General features: G+C 44.9%; 2 protein-coding genes across 5 annotated transcripts in view; one reads left to right on the top strand and one right to left on the bottom strand.

Annotated features, from left to right (window-relative positions):
* The first annotated feature begins 4,478 nt into the window (after positions 1–4,478).
* Positions 4,479–8,950, top strand: misp3 (MISP family member 3). The gene is made up of 3 exons (XM_058403725.1): positions 4,479–5,961; positions 6,923–6,999; positions 7,603–8,950. Exons 1-3 carry the CDS (start codon positions 4,608–4,610, stop codon positions 7,687–7,689), a joined length of 1,518 nt encoding a protein of 505 aa, XP_058259708.1. The 5' UTR covers positions 4,479–4,607; the 3' UTR covers positions 7,690–8,950.
* Positions 8,951–9,386: 436 nt separating this feature from the next.
* LOC131362014 (killer cell immunoglobulin-like receptor 3DL1) overlaps positions 9,387–12,564 on the bottom strand; it is a 14,510-nt gene continuing 11,332 nt past the window's right edge. For all 4 annotated transcript variants that reach the window (XM_058403726.1, XM_058403729.1, XM_058403728.1 and 1 more), the window contains 5 exons: positions 12,160–12,255; positions 12,031–12,061; positions 11,841–11,890; positions 10,609–10,643; positions 9,387–10,361 (listed from right to left, as the gene is read on the bottom strand). In XM_058403726.1, coding sequence (XP_058259709.1) covers positions 10,284–10,361; positions 10,609–10,643; positions 11,841–11,890; positions 12,031–12,061; positions 12,160–12,255 — 290 coding nt within the window. In that variant the 3' untranslated portion in view covers positions 9,387–10,283. The remainder of the gene's footprint in view (positions 10,362–10,608; positions 10,644–11,840; positions 11,891–12,030; positions 12,062–12,159; positions 12,256–12,564) is intronic.

The following is a 12,564-nucleotide window of genomic DNA, read 5'->3' as shown; positions in this document are numbered from 1 at the left end:
TTACTGGGTCATTCCTCATTAAGATGCTAAAAGTTGTTATGTAACTAATTCTATTCATATTCTGAACAGGGTTAGGAAAGAAGGAAAGTGGAAACGACACACAAACATCTGGAACATCAGCATTTACCTCAGATGTGTTAATGCAGAGACGCAGAGAACTAGTGAAATTACACCGTTATTACACTTAGCATCAGCAACAGATAACACCATTAACACACACACACACACACAAACCCCCTTATACTCATCATCATCATCATCACAGAATTCTAAATTTATCAGAGTGAGATTTCTGTATTTGGGTTTAAAAAAAATGGAGAGAGTGAAAAGTGTGTGTGTGTGTATTTGTCGAAATTGGATCCAATGTATTCTGGATAGAGTATCATAGGAATCAATATAAATATTTTAGATTAAAGGAAAACAATCAAGAAACTTTTAAAATATTCATCAAAAAAGCAGAAACCTCACAGACACAATAACCACAGACCTGCTTCAGAAAATTCTGCTATTATCTTCAGAACATAAAGTTCCTCAATGTATTCTTCCTCTTATTATTATTAATCTAGCCATAGAGGTCACAGTCCAGTGACTTCTGTGCCAGTCCCAAGCCTGGATAAAAAGGAAGGGTATCCGACGTAAAACTCTCTGAATTTCATACCGGTTCGGTCGAGGCCCGGGTTAACAATGACCGCCATTGGTACCGTTGACCTACAGGGCGCTGGTGAAAATTGGGCTACTGTTGGTGGAAGAAGTAGAGGAGGAAGGAGAGTGCGTAGACAGAGAGAGAACAGGAAAGGTAAGAGTGTAGGACTGAGAATAGGAACTCTGAATGTTGGTACTATGACAGGGAAAGGTAGAGAGCTGGCTGATATGATGGAGAGAAGGAAGGTGGATATACTGTGTGTACAGGAGACCAGGGGGAAGGGGAGCAAGGCTCGTAGTATAGGAGCAGGATTCAAGCTGTTTTATTATGGGGTGGATAGTAAGAGAAATGGGGTAGGTGTGGTCCTGAAGGAGGAGTTTGTGAGGAATGTTCTGGAGGTGATGAGAGGGTCAGACAGGGTGATGAGACTGAAGTTAGAGGATGAAGGGGTGATGTTGAATGTTGTTAGTGGTTATGCCCCACAGGTAGGTTGTGAGTTAGAGGAGAAAGAGAGATTCTGGAGTGAATTAGATGAGGTGATAGAGAGTATTCCCACGGGGGAGAGAGTGGTGATAGGAGCAGATTTTAATGGACATGTTGGTGAGGGGAACACAGGTGATGAGGAGGTGATGGGCAAGTTTGGAGTTAAGGAAAGGAACCTTGAAGGACAGATGGTAGTGGATTTTGCTAGGAGGATGGACATGGCTGTGGTTAACACTTATTTTCAGAAGAGGGAGGAGCATAGAGTGACTTACAAGAGTGGAGGTAGGAGCACACAGGTAGACTACATCCTATGAAGAAGAGGCAATCTGAAAGAGATTAGTGACTGTAAAGTGGTAGTGGGAGAGAGTGTAGCCAGACAGCATAGGATGGTGGTGTGTAGGATGACTTTGATGGTCTGTAAGAAGAGGTCAAAGATAGAGATGGAGAAGAAAACCAAGTGGTGGAAGCTGAAAAAGGAGGAATGTTGTGAGGAATTTAGACAGAAGTTGAGGCAGGCTCTGGGTGGTCAGGTAGTGCTGCCAGATGACTGGGAAACTACAGCAGAAGTGATCAGGGGGACAGGAAGAAAGGTGCTGGGTGTTTCATCTGGAAGGAGGAAAGAAGATAAGGAGACTTGGTGGTGGAATGAGGAAGTTCAGGATAGTATTCAGAGGAAGAGGTTAGCCAAGAAGAAGTGGGACATGGACAGGACTGAAGAGAATAGACAGGAATACAAGGAGTTACAGCACAGAGTGAAGAGGGAGGTGTCTAAGGCCAAGCAGAAGGCGTATGATGAGTTGTACACTAGGTTAGACACTAGAGAAGGAGAGAAGGACTTGTACAGGTTAGCTAGGCAGAGGGATGGAGATGGGAAGGATGTGCAGCAAGTTAGAGTTATTAAGGATAGAGATGGAAAGGTGCTCACAAGTGAGGAGAGTGTACAGAGGAGATGGAAGGAGTACTTTGAAGAGCTGATGAATGAGGAAAATGAGAGGGGAAAGAGTGGAAGGAGTGAACTCTGTGGAACAGGAAGTAGATAAGATTAGAAAGGATGAAGTCAGGAAGGCTTTGAAGAGGATGAAAAGTGGAAAGGCAGTTGGTCCTGACGACATCCCGGTGGAGGTCTGGAAGTGTCTAGGAGAGGCGGCAGTGGAATTTTTAACTAGTCTGTTTAACAGGGTTTTAGAGAGTGAGAAGATGCCTGAGGAATGGAGAAGTGTATTAGTGCCGATCTTTAAGAATAAGGGTGATGTGCAGAGTTGCAGCAACTATAGGGGGATAAAGTTGATGAGCCATACAATGAAGCTCTGGGAAAGAGTAGTGGAAGCTAGGTTAAGGAAGGTAGTGGAAATTTGCGAGCAGCAGTATGGCTTCATGCCCAGAAAGAGCACAACAGATGCAATTTTTGCTGTGAGAATGTTGATGGAGAAGTATAGGGATGGTCAGAGAGAGCTGCACTGTGTGTTTGTAGACTTGGAGAAAGCGTATGACAGGGTGCCAAGAGAAGAGCTGTGGTACTGTATGAGGAAGTCAGGAGTAGCAGAGAAGTATGTCAGAGTGGTGCAGGACATGTATGAGAGGAGCAGGACAGTGGTGAGGTGTGCTGTAGGGCAGACAGAGGAGTTCAGAGTGGAGGTCTGCATCAGGGATCGGCTCTGAGCCCCTTCCTGTTTGCTATGGTGATGGACCAGTTGTCAGAGGAGGTCAGACAGGAGACTCCTTGGACAATGATGTTTGCAGATGACATTGTGATCTGTAGTGAGAGCAGGGAGCAGGTGGAGTTTTAGAGACAGTGTCACTGAAGAAGAAACAGGAGTCAGAGCTGGAGGTAGCAGAGCTGAAGATGTTGAGGTTCTCTTTGGGAGGGACACGGTTTAGGAACGAGTACATCAGAGGGACAGCTCCTGTTGGACGTTTGGGGGACAAAGTTAGGTAGGACAGATTAAGATGGTTTGGACATGTCCAGAGGAGGGAGAGTGAGTATATTGGTAGGAGAATGTTGGACATGGAGCTGCCAGGCAGGAGGAAAAGAGGAAGGACAAAGAGGAGGAATATGGATGTAATAAATGAGGATATGAAGCTAGTGGGTGTAAGTGTTGAGGATGCAGAAGATAGGGATAGGTGGAGAGAGATGATTCACTGTGGAGACCCCTGAAGGGAAAAGACCAAAGAAGAAGATGATTACTATTATTACTATTATTATTATTACTATTATTATTATTATTATTGAGTATGGAGTTTTAATTCCTAAAGTTCTCTAGTTAAACATGAAATAATATCATTTTATAAAATATTTATAAATGATTGTATAACAGGATGAGACCATGGTTAAGTTCTGTATTCCATTTCTGCATCAGACAAAAAGGAAGTGAAGTTGTGAAGGAGAACTGAACTGAAGAAACCTCGGACCACACTCCAGTGTGGAGGAACAACTCCAGCTGATCTTTTTACATTTAAGTCTTTAGAGTGTCACATTTAACTTCTGTAATTAAGAGTTTAAATGTTGCATGATGTCAGTGTGGACCTGTGAGTGAGGACAGGTCAGCGGGGATGGGTCAGTGAGGACATGTCAGTGTGGATGTCTCAGTGTGGACATCAGCATGGACAGGTCAGTGAGGACATGTCAGCATGGACAGGTCAGCGGGGACGGGTCAGTGAGGACGTGATGTGTAAACATGAATTGTGTACCATTAGGGTTTTACAGAAGTATTTGTTTCAGAAAACTGAAAACAATCTTGAGTCTTTTGAAGTATTCTTCTAAACATTTTTTAAACACTTCCTGGTTCAGCAGCATCATGATATCTGATTTTTCCTCTTCTTCTTCCTGTTTCTCACCAAGTTTGGAATCTCATAACAGCTGGAGCAACGGCGTGTGGATGGAGGGAGGAAATGGAACAGGAAGTGACAGAATCTCCAACTGGAGCAGAAAGTGAACTCTCATTGTGATGCCATGTTCATGCCAGAAGAGGGAGCTGTGAGGTCACACACTGATCTGAGAGACACCACAGACCTGACAGAACATCACATGAGGCTCAGAATAGTGGAGTTTATGTGGAATGATGGACATGACGTGTCACAAACCTTTCAGTCACACATAGCAAAATCTTTTGTATAAATGCTAAAACAGGAAGTAGGCAGGGTTACCAACATCAAAGACATCAATCATCAGATGAGAGGAGGAGGATAAACAGCAGCGCTGACCAGCAGGAGGCACCTGACACTCTTGATCCGGCTCAGAAGCAGGAAGTGCAACAGGTGTGCAAATCAGCTCCTCCCTTAGAAACTGTTGCCAATGAGACAGCCAATGAAGATCCTGGAAACCCGAGCTGCAGGTCTTTTATGGTCAATGAGCGTTTGATGATAGAAGCAGCAGGGTGGAGGAAGGCAGGGAGGGAGAGTGAAGACAGAGAGGACGAGGGAGAATCGAGATCAGACAAAAAACACAGATTCACGCTGAAGATCTGAGGAGAAAACAGAGAACATGAACCTGGATCAGTATGATGACAGCCAAAGTGACAGTGGCGTGTCTGCTGATTTCTCCCTGAACAGCATGTCGGATAATGAGACGCCAATCGAGAAGGAAATACGCCTCGCTTTCAAACGAGAGCAGAGCCTTCGCCGCTCACGAGGCCTGGACAACACCAAAGAGTTCATCGAGATCCCACTCAGAAAGTCCGTCCTCTCCCAAGATCCCCCAGACAAAGTACAGAAGGACCACAGCAAGGAGCGTCAGTTCGCTGGGAAGAAGATGCAGCGTGAGATCTATGCTGAAGCTGAGAGAGAGAAGGTGCTGGTCAAGCTCGGGAGGCTGCCTGGATTTTACGACAAAGGAACTGTGAGACAACTTCAGGAGAAAAAGCTTCTTTTTGAAGCATTCCAGGAATCCAAAGATCTCCAAATCTCCAGTGATGGAACTCAGGAATCCTTAAACAGCATGGAGATACTATTCCAGAACCATTCCTCAATCCAGCCCACTGAGACTTCACCCAAAGGTCATCAGAACTCAAAAAATCAGGATCATGAAACATTCAGAACTGTCCAGGAGCTGAAGAACAGGGGAACATCCAGCGGTTCTTCCTGTAAGATCCTTGATGGTGGATATCGGGACAGCTCATCTAAGGAAAACACAAGGCACATGGGGCCGAATTCTCCTCAATTTTTCCCATCTCTGAAGGAGAAGAAGCTTCTGTTTGAATCCCTCCAGGAGAATAAGGATCTTCAGAGCTCCAGAGATCAGGACACTGATGTTTCTGGATCTTTTAAAGCACAGAGGAAAAGCATGGACATCTTTTTCCAGAACCAAACTTCTGGATTAAAAACCACCCAGGAACCCAAAGATCTCCAGATCAAAAGAAATCAGGATGACAAGATGCTGGAAATTTCTAAGGAACCGGCGATGAACCCTGGAAAAGTCCAGAACCCAAAACTGTGTGGTCCAGGGTTCTCAGAGGCTGTGGAACAGCAGGTGATAATCATTGAGAACAATCCTACAGTGGTTTCGCACACAAACAGGCAGGTTTACAAACCAGTCACTGCGATGGACTTAAGAACCATTAAATCATCACCCGAGGAACTTCATCACAACTCAGTCCAAAACCCGATAGCTAACAGCGAAGAACTAAAAGAGAACCCATTCTTCAAGCTGAGATCGTCACTGTCCCTACTCCCAGACATGCAGAAGGACATTCAAGAAGCAAAAAAGCGGGAGGAAGAACTGCACAAACAGAGGATGTGTCTCTATGGCAACAGGTCAAAGGTCACAGTCTCACCGAGCAGAACCACTTCAACACACAGCAACACAAACACACCAGGACAGAACCTGAACACCTCACCAGGTAAGTGTGTGTGTGTGTGTGTGCAGACAGGATGTAGGGTACACAGGGTGTAGACAGGGTTCTTCCAAAAGCTGGGATATGTGCAGAAAAAAATTCACTGTGCTGTAATGTATATATGAAAAAGAGTTCTTCTTCTGAAGGAGTCATAAACAAGTGCACTACTCTACAAGTGAGATTTTACACACTATATAGTGCTCTGGTATAGTGTGTGTGTATGAGTATGTGAGTGGAAGGGTGAGTGTGTGAGTGTACATATGAAAGTGTGTGCGAGTGTGTGAGAGAATGTGAGTGTATGTGCGAGTCTGAGTGTATGTGTGAGTGAATGTGCAAATGTGCGAGTGTACAAGTGTGTGAGTGTACACATGAAAGTTTGTGCGAGTGTGTGAGAGTACCTGAGTATGTGTGTTTGTATATATGAGCATGTTTTAATCCTGTAACATTATATTAATATAAGAGTTTAACATTTTGAGGAGATGTTTCAGCGCAGTTTACTCTGCAGATCTCCAGCCTGATCTTCAGCCTGATGCAGTAAACGTTACACAGCGGTTCTAGATCTCAGAGACACAGAGTGAAAGAAATATCTGTCTCGTCTCCTGCTCTCTTTCCTGAGGAATTCTAGGAGAAATATTTGTGATGAGATTGACAGTGAAATGAAGCTCCACTGAGGAGCAGCCAAATGTCTCCTGAGATATTAATGAGAAAACTTTAGAGAGGGGCCAGATTTGCCCCCGGGTGTCGTCCTCTTTCACCGTCACCTTGTTATAAACTATTAATAACACTCCAGCAGAAGATCAGGCTGGAATCTGCTCACTGATCCACGATCAGCTTCTTCAACACCAGGATTTATCAACAAACTTAAATCCAGTCTGACGTTCAGACTCAGAGCTTAAACATGAAACACAGCTTCAAGTTTCCGGAAACGGCATGAGTAATCAGTGTGTGTGTTTGTGTGTTTTTCCAGTGAGTTCCTCATTTGGAAAGTTGGATCTAACATGGCCGCCTCCTTCTCTACAGAACAGACACAAAACACAGCCTGAGGTACAGAACCGTGTGTGTGTGTGTGTGTGTGTGTGTGTGCAGTTATAGTACCTAGCCACAATCAGGGAGCAGGATTTGCACTCATCCAATTATTATATTCTTCAAAACTTTTGTCACTTAGCTAATTATTAGCAGGTTAGTAAAGCTAGCTAGTTAGCTGATAAGAATTTAACAGTGTGCTGTATTTTGTACCTTATTTGGTTCTGTGTGGCTAACATAAATAGGCGGCTAGCTGAGTTAATTCATTCATTAAATGTTTCCCTATAGCGATTAGCATTTTATCACCTCAAGCCTTTTGAAGAGTTGGAGTTAATAAAGTTAGTCACAACGGAGTTCCCCAAACACACTACTGCACAAAAAGTACACTGAGTTCAGGACGTAGCTCGTGACCAAGTCTGAGCAAACCTAGCGCTAATCTAGCAGAACCGTGAAGAGAGCAAATCTCAATCCCAAACAAATCAGTGAGAAACCTCTCTCCTGAGTCACAGCTACGTCACGAGCACAGACTCGCTCTCCGCTGGACCAGAAGTCAAACAGCGAGCAAGAGAAACTCTAGCAAGAGAAACTCCAACACACATTTAACATATTCATTCTTCCTCACAGGTAAAGGAACAGAGACAGATGAACCTGTTAGTCCAGCGCTGGGAATCTGGTCTGATCAATGGACACACCAAAGACCATCACAACTGACCACAGAGCAAACACACACCTCCTGAAGACCAATGAGAACATCAGCCTTCACTTTAAACACCTGCTAAGACTGTTAAACACCAATGCTAATCAGGACATCACACCTGACACACACTCACACACACATACATACTCACACACCTGACACACACACACACATATACATATACACACATACACACCTGACACACAATCACATATAGATACACACACACCCACACATTCACAAAAAAAAGTGTTTAATTCAGTCTTTAATTCATTACTCACATAGCTGGCTAACATGTTAAGCTAGCCACTAGCAAATTCTGTCTCTTTAGTGATTTAGCAGTGCTATGCTAGCTAGCCAACTGTTTCATTATCGAATCTTTAAGAGGTGTTTATTATTACATTTTTGTTCCAGTGTTGATCTAGTTTATAGACTGATAGCTAGCATGTTGGCCATCTCTTCAGTTATTTATGTTTAGCTACCAAATGCTAGCTATTCAGATATTTTTGTTTAGCTACTCCACTGACAGGATGCCAACTTAGCACTAGCCAGTTAGCTCTATTTAATATTTTACATTATAGCACTAGCGAGCTATTTAGGTTTAGTCAGTGTATTCTGGAGAGAGAGATTCTTGTTATTTATTATCAGCAAGCTCACTGTAGCTAGTTTTAGCAAACCTTTTCTTATCATTTTTATTGATTAAAACACTTTGAACCTCGCGTCCCTGTGCCACAGTGTGAGTGTAATGCGTGAGTACCACAGTGCCCTCCGCTGAGGAAAAGAAGAAAAATGAGTCTCTCCTTTACGAAGCACAATTTATGTTTTTAGCTTCCACCACAGCTGAAGACATCAGGTGTCCATCTGCTCAGGTGGAGCTGAGACTTTAACCTCGACCTCCACTTCATTTACTCTGAGGCTGTGTCATTATTCATGTTGTTCTGCTCCACTGAAATCTCTGCTCATGACTTGTATAAATATTTCACAGCCTGATCCCCGGGACTGTAAAGTCACGCGCTGAATCATCCAGAAACAACGGGGAGAAAAGAATGAGAATAAAAGCGGGGCTTCGTTACCACCTGCTTGTGGACATTTCACAGGCAAATCCTGAGATCACACACACACACACACACACACACTCGAGTACTGAACGCCTCATTGTGTGTGTTCAGGGCGTGAGACAGACATTCCTTCAGCACACAGAAACGAGGACACGCCCACTCATCACGCAGTTTCACCCTCACCCTGAAGGACACGCCCACTCACCCACTCAGCACTCGGTTTCAGTCTCAGAGCTTTGAAGTCAGTCTGACCGAGCCAGCGGTCTCCAGCCTCGCCTTAACCCTCACATTCAGACCTTTATTTACAGACAAAGGAGAAAATCCTTTAAAGTCAGAATAAATGACTCGTAACTGTACACATGAACCATGTTTATTATGAATTTAAGGACAAAAATGTCTATCACTTCATTGTCTGTGTGAAGAACAGATTTAATCACAGTGATTATTATAAACCTCTACTAATGCACTGACCTCAACTAATGAGGATCAATTTAACCAGGTTACAAAGAACTTGATTAACTAAACCTGATTAACTACACTTAACTAACTAAACCAACCAGGTCAACTAATCCTCCTGGTGTTTTAACCTACCTGTTGAAGACACATGGCTGTAACATATCCATCTAATGACCACTGAATATCCATCAATGTGATTAAAATCTCCAGACCTCGAACCTCACGAAGCTCCCGAGACGCTGGAGCTGGTAGTGTTTTGTAGATTGATGACTTACTCACACTTTAACTAGACATGAAAAAGTGTCTAGTACACACTCTGTCTAGGGGAAGTCAACATGGGGACAGGAAAAGCTGTATTGAAACACAGCCACAGACAGACAGACAGGCAGGTGGACAGTCAGATAGACAGAAAGGCAGGTGTACAGACAGACAGGCAGGTGGACAGATGTGTAATTTGTGTCGAGTTGGATGAACAGTCATTTTGCACTTCTCACAATGAGCTAGTCAGTAATGAACACCTACAGAGTGACCTGTGTTATAAACATTTATAAAAGCTCAAACATTTAACACTCAACAAAACTCCACAGAGTTACATGAGCAGCGTCACTCATCTACTGATGAAGATGATGCAGTTCACAGGATATAATGTGCTTTACTGCTCAAATTTCATGCAGCAGTGTGTGTGTGTATAGATTCATCCATAAAATGTAATTAATAATGCATGAATTTTTATTTAAAAACATAATTCACATAAAAAGCACTTTAAATACAAAAATACAAATCATGCAAATGCTAGGGAGAGAGGAATATAGGAGGAAAAAGGATGTGTGTGTGTGTGTGTGTGCGCATGTGCTGATTTTCTCTGTATCAGAAAGAAACTAAAGCAATTACATGTAAACCAGAACCCAATTACATCATCTGCATGCTCCACCCACTCAGGTGTGCTGTACCTGTCTGTGTGTGTGATGCTCTCACTCCACAATGTGGCTGAGAGACACAAAGAGAGAGAGAGAGAGAGAGAGAGAGACAGGCAGAGAGAGTGAGACAGAAAGTCAGTGGCCTAGTGAGACAGAAAGTCAGTGACCTAACCCTAGTCAGTAGCCAGGTGGGTGAGTGAAGGTGCTGAGTGGACAGTCGTAGATGGGCTCTGACTCTGCGGCTGCTTCGTCCTCCTGCAGATCAGGAAACATTACAAACACTCGTTAATTACACCTTAATTACAGTCAACTCTAAACAGTGTTTATTCATCATCAATAAATCTTGAAGGAGCAGAAAATGATTTCTATAATACAGGAAAATATATCTGGTTGTAATAGTGTGAGGGCTGAAGGGAGTAGGGTTTATGGAGTAGGGCATAGGGTGTAGGTTGAAGTAGGGAAAAAGTGTAGATGATTGGATTTGGATGAAGCTGAAGGTTACCTTGAAGCCAATGCTGACTCTCTGTAATGTGAGATCTGAGAGACAAAAACACACCAAAATCACAAAAAAACATCCAACATCCAACATGAAGACACCATGTTCCCTCAGCTCCTCCCACAGCCTCTTCCAGAGTACCTCCCTCAGCTCCTCCCACAGTACCTCCCTCAGCTCCTCCCACAGCCTCTTCCACAGTACCTCCCTCAGCTCCTCCCACAGTACCTCCCTCAGCTCCTCCCACAGCCTCTTCCACAGTACCTCCCTCAGCTCCTCCCACAGCCTCTTCCACAGTACCTCCCTCAGCTCCTCCCACAGCCTCTTTCACAGTACCTCCCTCAGCCTCATCCACAGTACCTCCCTCAGCTCCTCCCACAGCCTCATCCACAGTACCTCCCTCAGCCTCTTCCACAGTACCTCCCTCAGCCTCATCCACAGTACCTCCCTCAGCTCCTCCCACAGCCTCTTCCACAGTACCTCCCCCAGCTCCTCCCACAGTACCTCCCCCAGCTCCTCCCACAGCCTCTTCCACAGTACCTCCCTCAGCTCCTCCCACAGTACCTCCCTCAGCTCCTCCCACAGCCTCTTCCACAGTACCTCCCTCAGCTCCTCCCACAGTACCTCCCTCAGCTCCTCCCACAGCCTCTTCCACAGTACCTCCCTCAGCTCCTCCCACAGCCTCTTCCACAGTACCTCCCTCAGCTCCTCCCACAGCCTCTTCCACAGTACCTCCCTCAGCCTCATCCACAGTACCTCCCTCAGCTCCTCCCACAGCCTCATCCACAGTACCTCCTTCAGCTCTTCCCACAGCCTCTTCATAAGTACCTCCCTCAGCTCCTCCCACAGCCTCTGCCACAGTACCTCCCTCAGCTCTTCCCACAGCCTCATCCACAGTACCTCCCTCAGCTCCTCCCACAGCCTCTTCCAAAGTACCTCCCTCACCTCTTCCCAAAGCCTCTTCCAAAGTACCTCCCTCAGCTCCTCCCACAGCCTCATCCACAGTACCTCCCTCAACTCCTCCCATAGCCTCATCCAAAGTACCTCCCTCAGATCCTCCCACAGCCTCATCCACAGTACCTCCCTCAGCTCCTCCCACAGCCTCTTCCACAGTACCTCCCACAGATCCTCCCACAGTTCATTTTGGCTTAAGTGTAATTTGAACTTTTGTACTTCCACAAAGTAGAACCCTGCTGAGGAGACAGGAAGTGATGTAAATGTAAAACAAAAACTTCACTCACCGACGATGTGGTCTCTGGAGTGAACCTGCTTCCAGAACTGTTCCTGTTCCCTGCGTCCCAATAAACATTTACTGTCAAAAAGTGTGTTCCAAATGTCTCCTTACGCTCTACTTACCTCTTCACTACAGTATCTGTTACATCATTAAGACTCATCATTAAGACTACTGCAGTGCATTGTGGGATTTCTTACCTTTGTCTTCTTTTCTTGGCTGCTGACTTGGCTGTAAGAAAAAGACTGGAAATTAGTTAACCAGTGGAGTTCAGCACAGCTAACACTGCCCCCTGCAGGACAGAGTGAGAATGAGTTCTGAACACACACCGTATTTCTGAATCCCAACCCACAAGAAGATGAAGACCATCAGGAAGAGCAAGGCAGCGGAGATGGAGCCAAACACCAGCGGCAGGTCCATCACACCTGCAAAGAGTATATCAGAGATACACATGAAACATCAGAGAGACAATACCTGACAGAGACCAGGGAGAGACCAACCGGAGAGATCTGACACAGAGGAGGCAGAGAGACACGTCACAGAGAGAGAAACAACAGACAAACCGCGACAAAGTAAAAACACTGAAGAGAGATCACACAGAGAGAGAGAGAGGAGAGAGAGAGAGAGAGAGAGAGAGAGGAGAGAGAGAGAGAGAGAGAGAGAGAGAGAGAGAGGAGAGAGAGAGAGAGAGAGAGAGAGAGAGAGAGAGACAGAGAGAGAGAGAGAGAGAGAGA

The sequence above is a fragment of the Hemibagrus wyckioides genome, linkage group LG11 (genome assembly GCF_019097595.1).
Source record: "Hemibagrus wyckioides isolate EC202008001 linkage group LG11, SWU_Hwy_1.0, whole genome shotgun sequence".
NCBI lineage: Eukaryota > Metazoa > Chordata > Actinopteri > Siluriformes > Bagridae > Hemibagrus > Hemibagrus wyckioides.
The sequence above is the reverse complement of the archived record's forward strand: the minus strand, read 5'-3'. Positions and strand labels throughout refer to the sequence as shown.